General features: G+C 32.6%; 2 protein-coding genes across 19 annotated transcripts in view; one reads left to right on the forward strand and one right to left on the reverse strand.

Moving 5' to 3' along the window:
* Positions 1-21,573, reverse strand: part of Dop2 (dopamine receptor type D2) — a 572,837-nt gene that overhangs the window by 120,932 nt on the left and 430,332 nt on the right.
* Positions 7,152-13,357, forward strand: LOC107981412. Its single transcript, XM_031932368.2, has 3 exons — positions 7,152-10,241; positions 10,355-10,522; positions 11,144-13,357. Exons 1-3 carry the CDS (start codon positions 9,996-9,998, stop codon positions 11,447-11,449), a joined length of 720 nt encoding a protein of 239 aa, XP_031788228.2. The 5' UTR covers positions 7,152-9,995; the 3' UTR covers positions 11,450-13,357.

The raw sequence follows: 21,573 nt of genomic DNA on the forward strand, positions 1-21,573 counted from the left end.
ATAAATTATAATTTAAATATTTAATATGTCTTTATTATTTATATTATTATTCCAAATAACTTTGTACATTTTTTAACATTTTTGAGTACCATATACTTTGAAAGAATTGATATTACAATATAAACACAAAATTATTGATAGATTAAAATTCAAATTTCCCACAAAAACTTATCTATTTAATTTAGATTTCTATTTTAATTGTATAATTTCATAAAAAAAAAAAAATCAGTGCATAATTTTTATAAAATTTTACATTTAACTATCTCTCTGGTATATTACAACATTTTTTAATAATAATACTTCGTTAAAAATATTTACACCTAATTTTACATCAAATTTTATGTAATAATTTAGAACTTTTACGTGTACAATTTAACATAAATTTTATGTGAAATATTACATAAAGTCTTACAATTTTATTCGTGCATATGAAATTTTATATCTAATGGTTTAAAATCTTTACATAAAATTTTATGTAAAATTTGATGTAAATATTTTTGACAAGATTGTTGATATATTCCGTGGATCGTGACAAATGCACTGGCTTCATAAGCTTAACTTTATTTAAGTAAACACAAACTCGCCCGACATACTCTCTCTCTCTCTCTCTCTCTCTCTCTCTTACAACCGCTCTCTGCGGAGGCTGACTCACGAGTGGTGACTCGCGCCGTGCTCACATGCACTAACAATCATGAACGTAAGGTGGCGCTTCTTACTAGTAGCTCTCTTTCACTATAATATAAATGTAGCTTGTATCTCAACACGCCTCCTTACATTTATATTTTCAATTACGATATTCTTTAAATTAAGTTCAATAATTCTCTCAATTTTTCAAATCTTACTCTTCCTAGAGCTTTGGTAAAAATATCTGCTAAATTCTTTTCCGAACTGACTTTAACAATATCTATTATATCCTTAACATACTTTTCGTTTATAAAATGGTAATGTACCTCAATGTACTTTGACCTTTTAGTAAAATTACCATACTTCGCTATACTAACTGCGCCAGAGTTATCCTCATAAATATTTACAGGTTTCTTAAACTCTACATAAAAATCGTTTAACAAGTCTTTAATCAATAAGATCATTCACTCACTGCTTCAGACAGTGCAACATATTCTGCAGCTGTTGACGATTTTGTTACGCTCCCTTGTTTTCTAGACTTCCAATAAATTACATTTCCAAACAGCTTTACAACATATCCAGTCGTCGATTTCCTATCTACTCAATCTCCTGCCCAATTGGCATCAACATAACATTCAAGAATATCTACTTTGTCATTTCTCTTAAATCTCAATTTCAAATCTTTAGTTAAATATAAATATTTTAAAACTCTCAAAGCATACTTATAATGCGGCTCATTAAAACCGTTCTGAAAACAACTTAAATAGTTTATTAAAAGACGGAAGACTTAAATGAAAATGTAAAATACAGAAATTTGATAGGAGCACTTTTGTATATAAGTTCAGGAACTAGATTAGATATAAATTATAGTGTTAAGTCTTCCGCAGGTGCTAATTTTAAATTTTGCTCCATTGGAGTCTCATATAATTTCGCTTCTTTAATCTGATATTGTCTAGCTAACGATTCAATGTACTTTTTCTGATCTAATGACATTTCATGTTTCTTTCATCATATTCAATATTAATACCTAAATACGTACTTATCTTACCTAAATCTTTCATTTGGAATCTTTCTTTTAACAAACTTTTAATCAAATCTAAATTCTTTCTATGCTTATAGCAAATTAACAGATCATCTACAAATATAATTAAATAAATAATCTCATCCTTTTCTTTTAACATATATAAACAATAGTCATGTTCGCTTCTTATAAAACCTAATTCGCTTAAATAGTCATCGAGACACTCATACCACGCTCGTGGACCCTCACGCAATCCATACAGTGCTTTATTTAATATACATACTCTATCAGTACCATCGTCATACCCTTCAGGTTGCTTTACAAAAACTTTCGATTTTACGTTCCCGTTCAAAAACGCTGTCTCGACATCCATTTGCTCAACTAATAAACCATTTTGACAACAATACGACAATAATACTTTTAACGTTTGAGTCTTAGCAACAGGTGAATAAATATCGTCCAACGCATCCGTTTGTTGGAAACCTTTTACGACTATTCTCGCTGTATAAACATTTTCGCTTTTCTTTGTATAAATCCATTTCAAGTCTAATACCTTTTCATTCTTTGGTGTTTCAACTAATTGCCACGTTTTATTTTTCTTTAAACTATCCATCTCTTTATCCATGGCATTTTTCCAAAAACTAGATTCATTACTTTCAATTGCCTCTTCAAAACTTACAGTACTATCGGCGCTACAATAATTTACATAAATACAACCGCTATATACATAGTTATCATCAAATCTACTAGGCTTTTTAATCTCTCTTTGAGACCTCTTTATTTCAGGTACTTTTCCTTTATCATCAGTTTTACTTCCCTTACTAGACTCGAGAGTCGTAGTATGGGAAGGTAAATTTTCATTTTCATTGTCAAGATTCTCACTTGAGTTCTCACTTCCGAATTCCTCATTTAAACCTATACATTTGACATCTTCCTCAACTACATCAACGTGTCTTGCTACAATGACTCTATCTCTAATCAAAACTCTATACCCTGTTGCATCATAACCTACCAAAGTTCCTAAATCAGCTTTCCTATCCAATTTTGAATTTCTTTTGCTTTCTGGCACCCTAACAAAAACTTTGCTGCCATAAATTTTCAAATATTTTGTATCTGGCTTCTCATTAAAAAATATCTCATAAGGAGATTTGTTTCTTTCAATCGTGTTTGCAATCGTTCTATTTTTCAAATAAACTGCAGCGCAGACTACTTCTGGCCAGTACTTCTTTTCTAATTTAGCCTCGGCTAATAAACACCTAGCACTATCCATAATTGTCCTATTGTACCTTTCCGCAGTACCATTCAATTCATGTACATACGGTGGACATGGTTCTAATTCAATTCCCTTTCCTTTAAATATTCTATAAATATTTTTATTCAAATATTCGGTGCCATTATCACATCTCAATTTCTTAATTTTCTTTCCCGTTTTGTTCTCAACTAAATTTATATACTCAACAAACTTATCGTATACTTCATCTTTAGACTTAATAGGATAAACTTTAGCAACCTTACTGTAATCGTCAATAAAAGTAAGAAAATATTTTTCTCCTTTATAACCTTCAGAATGAGGCCCATTTAAATCTGTGTGAACTATTTCTAAAATTTCTCTTGCCCTTTTCCTGTTATTATCAAATGGTATATTGTGCATTTTATTCTCTATGCACGTAGCACATTTAAAATGCTCTGACTATTACTTTGGGTAAACCTACCAATACATCATTTTTACACATAGTATTTAAATAATTAAAATTTGCATGACCTAACGTTCTATGCCATTTCTCTTTTAAAGTCATTTTATCCTTATCTCTTTTAGTTGTTAAATTTGCTTCAAGATCATTTTCTAAATAACTCGTCATTCTATAAATTCTATTCTTTTCCCAAGCTACTGCTACTAAATTATTATTTTTATAAATTTTAGCATTTTCTCCAATTAATACTTTATGATTGTCAGTTACTTTTGCAAAATTAATTAAATTCCTACCCATATCTTTCACATAAAAAACATTTTTCATTTTGATATTAGTTACATTTCCATTTAACGTTTCAAACTTACTATTTACATGTCCTACTTTGGTTGCTTTCAAAATTTTACCATCTCCTATTTTGACATTAATCGGTTCCTTTAATACAATAAAATCGCTAAAATAATTTTCGTCATTTATTACGTGGTCCGAACACCCACTATCCAAAATCCAATCAATTCTATTTACATTACCGTTCTCATTATTCGCAGAATTAACCTGTGCTGACGCGCTAAATGCCGTACTGTTGTTGTCCGTCTGTTGACCTTGGCTGCCGTCGCTGTATCTCGTGCCTCTGCGAGTAGCCTCTATTGTTTCCCCTTCCTCTTTGTGGCGCGCGACTCTCCCGGCCGCCTCCTCGCTGTGGCGCGCGATTCCCGGAATTGTTTTTCGTCGGGCAATCGTATTGTATGTGTCCTATACCACCACATACAAAGCATGTCTTTTGATTTTCCACTTTTCTTCCTTTTTCAAATACAAAAGCATTCGACTTTGAATTTTCACTATCACCGTTTCTTTTCATGAATTCTAATTCCAACTTTGATTTCACAAATTCTACCGTTTTGTCCTTTTCCGGTAATGCATCAACTATATCGACTATATGCGATAAACTTTCTGGCAGTGCTAATAAAAAATAATTCAATCTATCTTCCTTCGTTACATTTTCCCCTGCATTTTTCAGTTCGTTCACAAGTTTTTCAAAATTATTATAAAAGTCTGTCGGGTTTTCACTTTCTTCCATTTTCAAGTCGAGTAACTTTCTTTTACACAATAGTTTCACTGCACTGCTTTTAATCAAATAATTCTCGTCTAACTTGTCAATCATTTTCTTTGCAATTTCTTCTGAAATAATCAATTCTAATTGCGTATTTGTCATACTGTTCACAATATAATTCTTCGCTCTTATTTCTTTCTTTTTCCAATTAGCTTCCAATATTTTTTCCGGCCTTTCTTCATTTTCGATAACTTTGTTACACTCTTTGAATTCCAAGAATAACTTCAATTTATACTTCCACTTGTCATAGTGTGTGCCGTCAAATACTTGTAGTGTGAATCCTTTGTTCTCGGAAGCCGCCATTTCGAATGTGCCGGTAACTGACTTTTGATCACTTTCAATTTTCACCTCTTTGTCTTCTGTATCAAGAAATTCGTCTTCACTGTCACTACTGGTCACTTCTCCCTTGAGTGCCTTTTCTTCTTCTTTTTTAACTTGATCTGACATGTGCTTCCTTTGTCCTCATCACTTTTCCTGCGCTTTAGCTGGCCCTACGCCACCCACGGGTCGACGTAGAGCACAGAGAAAAAACTAAACCAAAACCAGGGACTGCTACCATGTTGATATATTCCGTGGATCGTGAGAGGTGATGAGGTGTCGACACTTAACAAATGCACTGGCTTCATAAGCTTAACTTTATTTAAGTAAACACAAACTCGCCGGACATACTCTCTCTCTCTCTTACAACCGCTCTCTGCGGAGGCTGACTCACCAGTGGTGACTCGCGCCGTGCTCGCATGCACTAACAATCATGAACGTAAGGTGGCGCTTCTTACTAGTAGCTCTCTTTCACTATAATATAAATGTACCTTATATCTCAACAAAGATAACTTTTTATTGTCTTGATATTTTCCTAGTAAAATTTTAACCAATCTGGCTGGCATATGTTCTATGATGAAAACTACTTATACAAACTAACCAGTTTCGCTTATATGGGTGATTCTGCCGTAACTGGCTCATTCTGCGCGCCTGCTTCCCAGGCGTTTACACATTTGAAAAAAAATCGCACAAGCGGTTTTTTGTATGTCTGGTATAACTAACTAAATTAACCAATAGTTATAACCGAGTATGCAGGCTTATATTTAAAACTACGCAATATAATAGGCCTCAAATGTCAGTTCCGTAACCTGTCTCCAACACGGATTTCAATCTAAAAGGTCGATGCAGGTAAAAGTACGTGTAAAAAATATTCCATCATATATAGTATGAACTATAGACCTATTACAATATATTTTTCATGGTTTCGGGATTAAAATTAATTATTTAATATTAAAGCTATGCGCTTACTCTTTGTCGCCCGTTTTTGCATTAAAAAGGTACCCTACTACATTACCTTATGTTAAAAGCGTTCTAGTGTGTCATATAGCGCCACCTATCGGTAGAACTTCAAACTATATACTACTATTTATGAAATCCAACCGTAGAATGGTTCCAAAATTCAAAATTGTGGAAGTGCGAGCTGATTTTTCATCAGTATTTCGAAAAAAGCACAAACTGTCAGTTCCGTAACGCTAGTAAACTACTACTTAGCAACACTGTATTTAAACGTATAGCGCGTTTTTCTCGAGTAAATGTAAGTATTTTCGAATATATGTGCAAAGAATTGTTTATAATAATAACGCTAGGCTCTGCGAGCTGATAAACGCCTAAATGTCAGTTCCGTAACCGTCAGTTCCGTAACACATAATACAGTAAGTATCATTAATACATTAATAATATCTTAATCATTGCTTTTTTAGTATTTATTTATTATTTTAACAAACTCAGCTGCTTGATTTGCCTACCAGGTGAAAAATGTCGACATTTTTTCCTTGGAACTATGGAGTACATGGAAAATGCTGCGGTGCCAGTCAAAGAAAAACCCAAAGTTCAGGAGAAAAAAATAAAAAAAGATGCTATATACACCAAAGAAACAACTCTGAACGAATCTACTGTGGCAACGACTGCATCATTATCTATAAGTTCCAGAAGAAGTTCAAGGTAAATTGTACACAATTGTAATTTTTGAAAAATTATTCCTACAATAATAAAAATAATTAAGTAATTTTAATTTTCAGGGTGCCGGTAGCAAAATCAGATGATCAATATCATTTTTATTAAATCAAAATTAAAATAAAATAACATGTGATATTAGTTAAATTAAAATAAAATAACATGTGATATTAGTTAAATTAAAATTTAATGGAGTTTTAGTAGCGAATTACAAAAATGTCAGTTCCGTAACCTAGTCAAATATGGATTCTTAACATAACTTTTTATAAGTAATATGTTGTGGTTTAGCTTTAGGGACTTGTTTTGTATGTAATTACAAGTAGAATAACCGTCCGGTAGGTTAAAAATAGTCGATTTTAGCATAGAACATTTGTGTGCCCGTTTTGAGCCAGTTACGGCAGAATCACCCATATACATATAAAGCGCTTTGCATGTATACTTAACCTTTTGAGGTTAATATCATATAGTATAATAACACTTATTCAATATAAAAAGAAAATGATTTATTAATGAAGGCTTGTATTGTTGATTATTTTTTAATTAAATCATACTTAACATTATTTTACATCTTACAAAGTTATGATGGTAGCTTAAGTAAATATAAACTAGTAAATAAAAGCCATATAATTTTAATAGCCGATATCCAAATCCATTAACCTTTGCCATCTGCATTATATTGAAGCTACATATCTGGATTTTTGCACAAATATTTTTTCAAATGTTTAGAATTAAATTACAGTACCTGTTAAAATTTTCAGCTCAAGACCTATAAAATATTTGCTAACAGACGAGTCAAATTTCTCATAAAAATTATTACAAAAGATCTACTAACTCTTACCAATTATATTTTTGGTTTCCAGTGTATTTTTACATTCAGAAGGATACAATAACTTTGTCTCTTTTTTCAATGCAATAATGAAAATCTTCATTTTTAAAAATTGCAATTGAATTTATCTCAAATAATACACTTTTAATACCTGTACAAAAATACACACTTACGTACAATTCTATACACTTTTGTATATTTATATACATTTTTTTTCTATACTAGAAATACTGCACGATTTTCACATTTCGCAATAAACCATAATATTCATATGAGTGTCCAAATAAAAATTTAAAATATGTCATCTGAGATCAATTTAACTTTAAATTTCATTTCACTATCTATTTTATGTATATTTATGTATATGAGTTTTCGAATAAAAGCAACAACAAAATTTGAAAAGCAAGTATCATGTTCAAAACTTCTTGTAACTATTAAAAGTGAAAATACTTATTAATGCATTAAGCAAAGAGACAATGTTATTATAACTTTCTGCATATAAAAATACACTAGAATTTAGAAATACAACTAGCTAGAAATAGTAGATCCTCTAAAAAAATGCTAACAAGAAATTTGACACGACAAATCCAAAATTTATCATAGGCCTCGATCTGAATATTCCAACGAAGACAATTAAGTAAAAACTGTTACGGTAACTTATATTTGACTAATTTTACAAATATCTATGTAAAAATTCAACCATATAACTTTAATATAACGCAAATAAAATAATAACAAATGATCATCATCTTCACATAGCTTCCATTTACTTATTTATTCTATCTTAAGTTATCAACATTACTTTTTAAGAGATAAAATAATTTTTTACACTTTATTGTGCTGCACACTGACAGTTTAATACACCTATTAAAGTAATTCAAATTCATGCATATTCTCAGATTATAAATTTTTCTACTCCACTAATCCTATGAATATTAATTGACTTTTGATAATAATATTCTAATTCTTTTAAAAAAACAGTAACATTCTTATCAATAAAAATTAATAATTCAATAATTATTTATACTTCAAAAATACACCAATTGCCATAGTTATAAGGCAAAAAATCGCTATTCTCTTTTATAATTAAATCAAATTAATGTCGAATATTACCAAACTTTGATAAAATATGTATATCTGATTACAAAAATAATAAAGTAGTTGCTCTCATTTAATTAAATCATATAATTCACATCGAATATAATAATATTATCAAACTTTGATATTATATGTACAATACAATTTGAAATCAAAAATAAAAAATCTGTTACTCTCTTTTATGAATCAAATCAAATATCGAATATTACCAAATTTTAATACTATAAACAAACAAACCAATTAAAAAATATATCTTTTTCATTAAAATACTAGCAAAAAATACCAATTACTTTTAATTCAGGGGCATTTTTCTAGAATAAACATATTTTTTTAACTCACAATTAAAATTTTTATCACGATATACTTGAAAAAAATTCTCAGGTTCCCTTGAATTAACTAAAATACCAAATGACTCTCAATAAATAGATTAAAAATAAAATTTACTACATCCCGAGGCTGGGGCTAAGGTGGTGGCTGCGGCTGGGGCTGAGGTGGTGGCTGCCCGGCTGAAAATAATCATATGAGAGCTCATATGAGCGATCATATGAGATTTTCGACCGGATTCTCACATGACCTCTCATATGAGCTCTCATATGATATATCGCGATTTTTCATAAACATAAATAACCACATTACTTACTTTACCGCGCATTCTGACTTTTATTAGATTCTTTTTTATTACCACAGCTTTGTAAGATACTTCTAGAATTTAATTTTAAATAAATATTATATTGAAAAAAACTTAGACTCGAGGAGAGTTAAACCCGGAACCTTAAGATTACGAAGCAAGCGTCCTAACCGCTCAGCCATCATCATCTTTGATATCTTTAGATTCTAATCGTCATTATGATTTACACGTCCTTGTATGTTTTTCTTATTATTATACTCTATTATAATTACAATTAGTTTATTTTATAATGAAATAAACAAAATTTTATTCGAGTAATAATAAATAAAACACGCAAGGATATATATGTACACATACGTGTGTATATATACGTAACTATTCTTTTGAGGATTTATTTCGGCACCTATCCAGTATTTTAAGGATTATATCGACTTTTAAGAATCAATCATCAAAAGACGAAAGTACACTTCCTGTCTTTTGAGGGTTTTTCTGGAGTCTATTTACTCAGAGTCTGCGTCGAAGTGTGTATGATTGATTCAGCACAACTCTGAATAAAGAGACTAAAAATCCTCAACCATATAATGTATGTATATATGTATAAAGACAACTTCCGATTATCGATCAAGTTATAATGACAGTAGTCGCGACTTGTCGTACATCAAGCATCGACCTAAAAGAATAAGTCTAATACATCAACTATGTAGCTAATACAGCAACTTTTTTCTAGTTTATATAAAAATATGGGTGGCCGGCGTTGTGATTATTTCAATTATTTCAATACTGCATTAAGACGACGCACTGAAAGAGTATTAGATCAAGATCATCAGCAAGTTAGTATATAATTGTTATTGTTTTATATATATTTTAGTCGATATTTCATATATATTACAAATAATATGTGTAATATATATGACAATTATATTAAAAAAAAACGTGGTGCATGGAATTTGCGCTACGATCGACTCGAGTCATATATTTTAAAATTGTATATTTTAATATAGTATTATATGTCTATAAACAATTTTTTTCATATATTCTTTCCGCATAATAAATTGCAGGCTGATCTAAGAGGTGGAAATAATGACGATAATATGCAGGTCGTTGATAATGAGGAGCATTACTTAGAAATAAATCCGAATGATTCTGCAAATAATGTTGAAGAGGCTTCTGATCATGATGACCGTAACAACGATGGGATTAATCGTAATCAAAGAAATGTAGACGATGATGAGCAGTTAAATGTAGCTAATAAGGTTATTGAAAATTAATATAGTTAATTATAAAAATAGTTTATATGATTGAAATTTTTTGTAAATATTACTTGCAAATGCAACTGTTAAAAATTTTGTAACGAATTGTTTTACAGATATTACATGAAATTGAGAGAAATGAAACGAATGCTAATGTATTTCATAATGACATAGAAGATGATGCGAACGAAGTTGATGAATCTGGAGAGTTAAGCTATGCAGAACAAGTCGATGTTCGTTTAGAAGTACTTGTTAATCATGAAGCTGCAATTCAAAGAGATGAGGTAGTTTTATTTTGCTTCACACATTATTTTTATACATTTGATAACCATGAAATTCCTAAACGTTTGATGTATATAATAATATTTTTGTAACACATCTGCACGCTATTTTCACGTTTTCTATATCTATAAAGCGGAATAAACTGAATGACCAACTTTTGATCGTCCAGTAAAGATGTTTTGAGTCTACTGATATAAAAAGCATTAGTCGTAAAAAATCTTGTTCGTCCGCTATTAGAAAATCGGGAAACAGATTTATTGTAGTACAAAAATGATATGAATGAAAATTCAATTGCCGTGTCCAAAAACAGCCAATCTGCGAAAAATGCGACAATCCCTATACGTGTTAACAAAAAATATGATATACATCAAGGACGAGGACTTATTGATCTACTGTGTGTTTGCAATACTTGTCTCCTGCTTGCACTAAATGCGCACTCACCTTCGAGCAAACACCTCGGCTCGTGTTTGCTCGCCTACTGCGCGCGAGCACGTACTGCAAACTAAATTGTATACTCCATCAAAATAAGCCCATTTTTCGCCCTATACATTATACAACACACATGTATATGTACTATTAATTTCGAATATCGCATAACTCATATTTACAATTACTGTTTTCAGGCAATAAGAGAACATATCTATCCAGGAATTAATCTTACAAAAGATGAAAGTGATTTACTAATAATGAGTTTCGCTATTCGGCACAATTTGTCATATACAGCATTGCAAGATCTATTAGAATTAATTAATTGCCATGTTCCGGTAAAATTAAATTCATCTAAATATACGTTTTTGAAATCTTTTCCTGCTTCTACAGACTTTCGAACATATTACTATTGTTCAGATTGTACCATTATGTTGAATTTTAGACCAGGATTTTCCTACACAAGATGTACATCGTGCCATAAAGTGTACCTCCAAAATTGATTAAAAAGAAATGGGCATTTTTTTTACATATTCCTTTAAAGCGCAATTAAAAAGCTTATTCTCGAGTCCACTTTTTTACGAACTTAATCGAAATAATTCAGACAATGAAAACTTGTCCGATGTTACAAGCGGTGCGATTTACAAATGCTTAAAGGAAAATAACATTATTTCAAATTCTGATATGTCTCTGCAATGGAATGCTGACATTCAATGGAGTACAGACATTCAAGTCATCGAAGGTATCATGTATGTGTCCAATACAAGTGTCAATTAATGAATTAGGACCACGTGTTAAAAAAGAGAATATCCTGTTAGCTGGTTTATGGGCTGCAACGAAAAGCCAGATTTGAATTTGTTTTTTAAACCATTTGTAGATGAGTTAAAAGATCTTCATGATAATGGTTTTGAATGTCAACCACCTGGTTTTGATGAGCTAGTTACAATAAAAGTACATACGATGCCAGCACCAGTAGATTCGGTTGAAAGATGTGCCTTACAAAATCTACATCAATATAATGGTGTATGCGGCTGCACATTTTGCTTTAATCCTGGTGAACATATTCCTGTTGGTAGGGGTTATGCTTGAGTGTACAGTGGAGGAGAAGGTGTAAGAAGAACACAAAATCAGCATATCAGAGATGCGATTCAAGCTGAAGAGCAAGAGACGGTTGTTAATGGAGTGAAGGTTGTTTCTGTGATAAGCCTACTTCCAGTTTTTAATATAATTAGATCATTTCCTCCAGAATACATGCACTCCGTTTTACTCGGTGTAGTAAAACTTTTTTTGTCCAACTGGATAGATCCCAAGAACTGCAATAAATCGTGGTATATCGGGACGAAATCAAACATAATTAATGATAGACTGACTCAGATTCTTCCACCATGTGAAATAACACGAACGCCTCGATCTGTAAATAATCTGAAGCAATGGAAGGCTTCTGAATTTAAGAATTTTTTGTTATATTATTCGGTACCTGTAAAAGATATTCTTCCATCTTCGTTTTATAAACATTGGACCGAGTTTGTCTATGCTATACATGTATTTGACAGTGACAGTATTGGAGGTGAAGAATATGAACAAGCTTCAAGAGCAATCATACATTTCGTCAACAATACTGAAACTTTATACGGCAAAGAATTAATGAAATACAATGTTCATTTAATGTTGCACGTCCCACAGGGAGTAAAAGACTTTGGCGCTCTGGGCATGGTCAGCATTCCCTTACGAATCATACAATTTCATACTAAGGAATATGCTGCAAAGTTCGCAAGCGATTTTGCAACAGATTTGTAAATCGTACTTACGTTTCCAAACAATCAAATATATTGATACATTTTCACTACAAAATTGTAGTGTCGAAGGGAGAAAATTGTATCTGAATATGATGGAAAAATATAAAAGCAGAAGTGGTGTTAGAGCAACAAATGAAAACCGTTTGATTCTGTATGGAAGAGGAAAAACGGTAAATCTTTCTCTTATTGAAAAATTATGCATTCAAGCACTGCTTCAAGAAAACATTGAGGAATGTGAAATAAATTTATATGACAGATTTGTATACAAAAATGTGCTATATCATGCGAGTACGTACGACAAAATGTGGAAATGAACCAATAGTATTGTTGCGCTCACATCAGGAAAGTTTATAAACATTACAGGAATTAGTTGTATAACAACATTAACTGGATTAAAAAAATACGTCATTATTGGGAAAACATTTGATACTGTAAATGACATTTTGTGCTCCTATAATGGTATTTCGTCTTCCAGTTTTTGTACTAGAGTCAGAGAAACTAATAATATTTTGGCTTGTTTACCACAAGATATTTGTAGCAAATGCATTCTTATACCATGTAATAATAATAATTACATTATGAAACTTGTAAATAAAAAGGAAACTGATTAATATAGTACGTATATAAATATATATACCTTCTATTTATTTGTATAATTTAAAATAATTATTAAAGATAAATTTTTTTACAATATTAAACCACTATTTATTATTTTTACAATATCAAATCACTATTATATTACCAATCTTATATATACTATAATCAGCTACTGATGTAGTATTTAACTTTTATATATTAAAAAAAATGTAAAGTGTAATTAAGTGACTAATTAACTATAAGTATTTAATATTGAATGTATACTCTCTTATAAACTTTAAAAATGTTATCTTATAAGGTGAGAGTTATATTCTCAATGTTTAAGAGTTAACGCTTAGAGTTGAGGGTTAGTTTCTTAAAGTTTGAGAATTAACACCCAATCTTTAATAGCAACTCTCAATTTTTGAGAGTTAACGCTCAGAGTTGAGGGTTATTCTCTAAGTTTGAGAATTAACACTCACCCTTTAAGAGTAACTATTAATGTTTGAGAGTTAACACTCAATGTTAAAGGGTATACTCCCAACTTCTTGATTTAACTCTCGAGTCCCGAGTGTTAACTCTCAATTTTTCAGAGTATACTCTCAATGTTGAGGGTGTACCTTCAGGCGTGAGAGTATACACTCAATATTGAGGGTAAAACCCTCGATTTTAAGAGTAAACACTCAATTTTGGGAGTTAACTCTCAATTTTGGGAGTAAACTCTCAAATTTTGAGAGTCTTTTTCGTAAGGGGTAGAAACAGCACTTGAAGATGAACATATAAATAATGTTGGAATTAAATTAGCCCCTGGTGAGAATAAAATGCCAATTTCAATCATCCACGATGAAGATTTTATGTCTTTAGCCTTCCCAAGAATTTATGGAGGAAAAATCAGCTCATATAAAAAAACAACTCCTTCAAGAATAACATAGACAGATATTGCTAAATCTGAAATTCGTATGTACGATCGACGATGCGCAAAAAATATACCACTCATATTTATACACCATAGTAGAGTTCGATTAGAAAGATTATTTTCACACATTCAAATTAATTTAAGAATGAAAAGAAAAACTAATAATGTTACAGTACGTAATATTATTAATAATAATTTACTAGACAAATTAATACAAGATGATGATTGCTTTAGAATCCTAAAATGCGATATATCCAGTCCTTCCTTTTGGGAACATAAAAAAAAGGTTTGATGGCAATGAGTAGGCAGCGTGGAAGGCCAGATTTATTTTTAACACTATCAGCTGCAGAAACGCAATGGTTAGATCTCATTCGCATACTTGTAAAAATTTTAGAGAATAAAAATATAACAAATGAAGATGCCGAAAAATTGACTTGGCAAGAAAGAACTAAACTAATTCAATCAGATCCAGTTACATGTGCTAGATATTTTGATTATAAAATAAGATGTCTATTAAAAGTTTTAAAAGCAGAATCTGGACCGTTTAAAAATCATACAATTGCAGACATGTATCACAGAATCGAATTTCAACATCGAGGAAGTCCTCATGTTCATGCCATGATTTGGTTAAAAAACGCACCAAAATACGAACTTAATAATACATTATCAAAATCTTTAGTTGAAAAATTTATTTATCAATATATTACATGTGATTCTAAAAATGAACTAGTTAAAGATTTTATAAAATTTCAAGGTCATAAACATGCAAAAAATTGTAAAAAAATTGTTAATGGTATACCAATATGCCGATATAACATGCCTGGATATCCAATGAGAAAAACTACCATCCTAGAACCACTTGAAAATTCTCAAAATTATAACAATAAAAAACAATTACAAGAACAATATGTAAATATCAGAAAATACTTAGGTGGTCTAAGTAAAAATATTACGCAATTCGATAACATGACATTTGACGAATTTTTAAACAATTTATCTATATCGGAAGAGGAATACTTGAAAACTATACAATATCACATAAAACAACCAATACTTTTACTTAAACGTAATGTTTGTGACATAAGTACTAATACTTATAACCCTACAATAATAAAATTACATCAGGCAAATATGGATTTACAAAGCATATTAACTCCATATGGTTGTGTATCTTACGTTGCCAACTACATTAATAAATCCCAACGAGGTATGGCAAGCACACTAAAACAATGCGCTGATTTAATTACAAAAGAAGATATGACAACTAAGCAGCAATTACGTACAATAGCTAATTGTTTTATAAATAAAAGTGAAATTTCAGCACAAGAAGTGATATATCATTTATTGTCCATGACATTATAAAATGTTCAAGAAATTCAATTTACGTAAATACATCTCCCGTAGAAGAACGTACAAAAGTCATAAAACAAAAATACGAACTGTATCAACTTGATCCAGATTCTACAGATATAATTGTACCAGGATTATTAGAACACTATCAACAACGGCCTTTAGCCTTAGAAAATATTTGTTTGGCTGATTTCGCAGCTGAATATGATTACTTTAAAAGTAAACAAAATCGAATTGAAGACAACAACAACGATTTTAATAATGAAGATAATACAGGTCATGAAAATAATGAAGAAACATTTCTGACAAAAAGATTACCATTATTAGACAATTCCGGATTTATAAAAAAGCGATCAAAAACAATAATCATTAGATACAGAAAACATAATATATCAAGATGAACCAAATTACTATCGAGAACAGTTAATGTTGTATAAACCATGGCGAGAAATTGAACCCGATATAATTAATGCTAAAATTTTGTATAATGATAATATAGATTTAATACAAGAAAATAGAAAAAAGTACGTGTATGGAATTGAAATAGATTATGATAACATTTTAGAAAACATACAAATAGATGAAGAAAATGAAAATATTACTCATGATAACAGACCATCAGAATTTCTTATATTTGAAGCAGCTGAAAATGAAACTGATATAGCAATTGATATTCTGAATGAACCCAGTAAAAAAAGTAGAATCATTTATTGTTCCGAAACTCACGACAGACACGGAATATGGTGAATTAATTAAGAGCTTAAATAAAAAACAATACGAATATCATATAGATTTATTACACAAATTAAAAACGAAGAATCAACAATTCTTTGATTTTATAAGCGGAGGAGCAGGCGTTGGTAAAAGTAGATTAATTAAAGTTATCGTGCAAACATTACTTTGTTTTTATATAAAAATGTATAAAGAAGAAGCAGATTCTTTATTTGTCTCTCTTTGTGCACCTACTGGAAAAGCAGCGTTTAATATTGGAGGAATGACTCTTCATTCAGTATTCAGCTTACCAATGAATCAAATTTCAATGAATCATTTAAATGCAGATACAGCGAATACGCTTGCTACAAAATTAAAAAATTTTAAATTATTAATCATTGATGAAATAAGTATGACAGGTCGACGAATGCTTTCACAAGTGAACCAAAGATTACAGCAAATATTTAGATCTAATGTACTATTCGGCGGTGTATCACTTATAGTTTGTGGAGAATTCAATCAGTTAAAACCTGTTATGGATGGCTGGATTTACGAACCACAAAACACAACTCTAGAAATCATACAAGGAGCTTACTTGTGGTCAAAGTTCAAAATCTATACTCTGAAAGAAATAATGCGCCAAAAAGATGATAAATTATTTGCTGAAGCACTAAATAATTTAGCAACAGCTTCAACAAGAACTATAGACGATGATTTATTTAAATAATGCAGTGAACCATTACAATAATACATTTTTAAATTCGTTAAACACAGAAGAATGTATCAGTGATTGTATTGACAACTGCATAGGAGAAGGAACTGCAGCTGCAAAAACAAAATTATTAGAAAATGCAAAAATGTTACCAGCTCAGAAAATGCAAGGATTATGAAACAAATTACTATTGAAAATAACAGCCAGATATATTTTGACCAATAATGTTGACACCGAAGATGGCTTAACCAATGGAGCAACTGGAAAATTAAAAAACATCCATTATGGATATTACGTTTGTATGAAAACCAAAAATAAAATAAACATACCATTACAAGTTTATATTGAATTTGATGATGAGCATGTAGGAAAGAAAATGAGATCACAATATTTCGAAAAAATGAAAAGTAAAAATATTCCCATGAATTGGACACCAATTGATAGAATTTCACGATCTGTTAATATAACAAAATCATCAGTGTTACAAATAAACAGAAATCAGTTTCCTTTACAACCAGCAGAAGCAATGACAATACATAAATCGCAAGGATCCACGTATAAAACTGTATTTGTAAATATTGATAATATCAATGACAAAAGAATGCTATACGTAGCATTTAGTCGAGTAACAAGCGCTTCTGGACTATTTCTAGAAGGAGAATATATACCACCACAAAAACACCCTGATAAAGTTGAAAACGAAATGCATCGTTTGAATCATGAAAGTCCTTTATTACTTTCATTAAACTTTATAAACAATCATAGAAATTTAAATACTATAAATTATATTTAACAAAATCTAAGAAGTTTGAATAAAAATATTAATTATATAAGATATGATAGAAATTTCATTAATAGCGATATAATATCACTTGTTGAAACATGGACATTAAGTAAAGACGTAATAGATATCGATGATTTTGAAATTATTTCTAGACAAAACTGTATAGGATCCATAAGGAAACCATATGGTTATGTAACATACTTTAACAAAAAAATTAACTACGAATCCATAAAATGTTTTTACGAAAGAACGATTTCTGTAAATAAATGTTATGTATCATTTACGAGAATTAACGTCGATAATTACTGTTTATAAATCACCCAAATATCAATATATTCATTTTACAATGAATTTAATAAATATTTTCGAAGAAATTAAAAAACAAAATACATCAGGTATTATTTTTATAGGAGATTTTAATATTAATGTTAGGAATATTCATGACAGTGAAACAAAAAATATAATAAATATTATGTCAAATCATGGTTTAAAATTAACAATATCAGAAGACTCTGTAACAACAGATTACTATACGACAATTGATTTGTGCTTTAGTAATATTCCTTTAAATGTTAACATTTTTGAAAGTATTTACAGTGATCACTAGCCATTATGGTTTGAATTACAAATAAATAATATGTGAATGAATAATTAAATTCGAATACAACAATTATTTGATTTTAAAGTAACCATTTTATTAATGATAAGATACAACGAGATGAATAATGAAACGCTTTATGAAATCATATTAATTACAATAATTGAATTATTCATATTTATATACTAGATAACATTTAAAATTCAAAAAGTAAAATCAACTAAATTTATAGCCCAAGCATTATTCCTTCTAAAAAAACAGGCTAAACTTAGGTAGATAGGTACGGAGGTGTTGAACATTTTCCTCAGAAAACAGGCCATGAAGTATTTCCTACGTCCGGCGGTGGTGAGCCATTGCAACTCACGCCTATAAGGGGAGATGTGCTCGTCCCTCCTTACACCGTAGATATAACGGATCCCCGTGTTGACAAGCCTCTGCAGCCCCAAGTCAAGTTCCTGTGTCAGGTCACAGTAAGCCGGTGAACAGTAATCGATGATGGGAAATAGGAGTGCTTGCACCAAGTGTTCGCGCAACTAGAGGTTAGTGCTCTTCCTAAAAAATAGAGACGGTACATTAAAGAGTGAGCACGTTTACAAACTTGTGTAACGTGCTCTTTCCACGTGAGTTTGGAGTCTAGCACCAAACCCAGATTGCGCACCGATGATTCGTAGTCGACCCGGCTCCCCCTATATTTATATAGGTGTTAGCAGTAGTAGGTAGAGCATTTATATAGTAGGGGGAGCCCAGGACGATTGCTTTAGTCTTAAGGACATTAAGTTTAAGACTATTTGATGCAGCCCAGCCCATTATCTTCTCGGCGTTAGCACTCATCCTGACAGGCAGGAATCAAGCTCCTCGAGGTGGCATTGGCTGTAGATCTGCAGGTCATCCGCATAGATTAGATGGGATACATCTGAATCTAGGCAAAAATCAATATCATTGATGTACAACGCGAACAACAGGGGGCCTAAAACTGACCCCTGTGGAACACCGGTGTTTAATGGTAGACAAGTTGAGAGCTCGTTGTTGTCACCAATGACGGCCTGTTCTCTTCCCGTGAGGTAAGATGCAAGCCAGCAGATAACCTGCTTGGAAAAGCCGAAAGAGGATAGCTTTCCGAGTAGCTTGACGTGACACACAGTATCAAACGCCTTGCTAAAATCAAATAGAAGTAGCAGAGTGACCTTCTTCCTGTCTATCCCAAGCCTGCCATCATCAGTCAGCTTGATTAAGCCAGACTGCGTACTGTGGCCAGTGCGAAAACCAGTTTGGAAATTGTCAAGGTAAAGTCTTGTTTCAAGATATTCAGAGATTTGCTTGTGCACCAGCCACTCTAGCGCCTTGGGCAGGAAACAGAGTAGAGAGATCGGACGGTAGTCAGTTACAGCTGTTAGAGAGTTAACTTTGTTTAGTGCTCTTATGATCGATGATTTCCAGGCTGAAGGAAAGCGTGCCTCGCTCAGAGACAGGATAAAAATTTGACAAAGTAAAGGAGCGAGTATTGGCAGTGCTTTGGAGATTACAACCTGTAGAATGCCATCGCTTCCCTTGGCCTGGGTGTTAAAGTGTGATACTGCAGCCGACACGTCCGACTCCGTGATAGCCCTGAAGATGAAGTATTCAGGGAGGTCCAGACTCTCCAGGGTTCGCAGATACTCCTCAACAGATGGAGCTTGAGGGTCATTTGAGATGGAGCTAAAGTGTTTGTTGAGAGCATCTGAAGAGAACCGAGCAGGTGAAGGAGATTTAGAGGTAGTAATACCAAGATTTTCAAGCTCTTTCCAGATCTCTGCAACGTCGGTCAAGGTAGACAAGCGTGAATAGTAGTAATTCAGCCTGGCTTCCTCAACCTGTTTATGAGCGTTGTCCCTTGCAATTTTATAGAAGTATAGATCCCAAGGTAAACGACTTCTGCGAAAGCGCCTGTAGAGTCTGTTCCTTTCAGTTAAAAGGTCACGAAGAGCCGCGGTAAACTCCTTTGTGGTTTCTGTAAGAGTATGTAGCAGGTACGTGGCGTGGAATCTGTACGTCGAGTGTGGCCGTGATAAAATCATGTCCGTTGGTGAAAGGAGTGTCTGTCTTCCAGTATGAGAGCAGGCGATCCTGCTCATCAATTAAGCATAGGTCAAGCCAGGTGTCAGAGTCCTGTCTGTGATGGGTTGCACCATATGGCACAGAAGTGAGGGAGTTCTCATCAATGAAGGCCCTGATTAAATTGGCGTCTTCAGATGAAGAAAGCTGATCGGCATTAAAGTCACCCATGATGATCTTCGTGGAGTAGTTATGCATAAGTGTTGTTAGTTTTTCAATGAAATTAGATCCCTGGATAAAGGGTGAGTGAGGAGGGCGATACACAACCCCCACGAAGATGGGCGATACCCCCTTAGCTGTGAGTTCACAAAAAAGTTACTCCGGCTTACCTGGCTTGCCTGACCATTCGCTGTCAGATGACGAGATAACGCTAGCCGCCAATGAAAGATGAATGTAGAGGGCCACACCTCCACCGTTCCTGTTTCTGTCCCGTCTGTGCAAGGTGTAACCATCCAGTGAAGGGATGGATGATATCTTGTCACTTAGCCAGGTCTCAGTTACAGCTATTACATGAAAGGGGGAACGAGTGGAAAAGAGCCTGATCATCTCAATGTGACCCGTAAGGGAATTCGCATTGAAATGACAGACCCTTAGACCCTCGGACAGAGACGTTTTAGAGGCAGATGTGGATGAGTTGGATGACTTAGATGGTGGTTTTGGTGGAATGATATGTGTGTGTGTTAGTGTGTGCTGGCATCCATGCTGGCTGCTGGCGGCGTACGGGCTAAAAAAGCCTCAAGATCAGCGTCTGTAGAGATAATGGTGGCCGGTTCGCTGTCCTCGCCAGAACGGATATAGACTCTCCCATCCCTCACGAAAGAGCGGCATCGCCCCCCCCCCCTCTTCTTTGCCTCCAGCCTGGCCTTTATACGCAGCTTGAGAATGTCTGGAGGAAGCAGCTCGTTTATGTTGATAAGTCCCTGGTGGTTTGGGTGAAGAGCTCTCGCTTCCTCCAGTAGGGCAGCATCCAGTTCGCTAGTGTGGAGTTTGCGTTTCCTGGCTTTGGCCACGAAGATGGAGCGGGCCAGCGCACTGGAAGAGAGAGAGTGACAGCTTGAGGTGGTAATCTGCTGTCACCATGCACATTGATGTT

This window comes from Nasonia vitripennis (genome assembly GCF_009193385.2).
Source record: "Nasonia vitripennis strain AsymCx chromosome 1 unlocalized genomic scaffold, Nvit_psr_1.1 chr1_random0006, whole genome shotgun sequence".
NCBI lineage: Eukaryota > Metazoa > Arthropoda > Insecta > Hymenoptera > Pteromalidae > Nasonia > Nasonia vitripennis.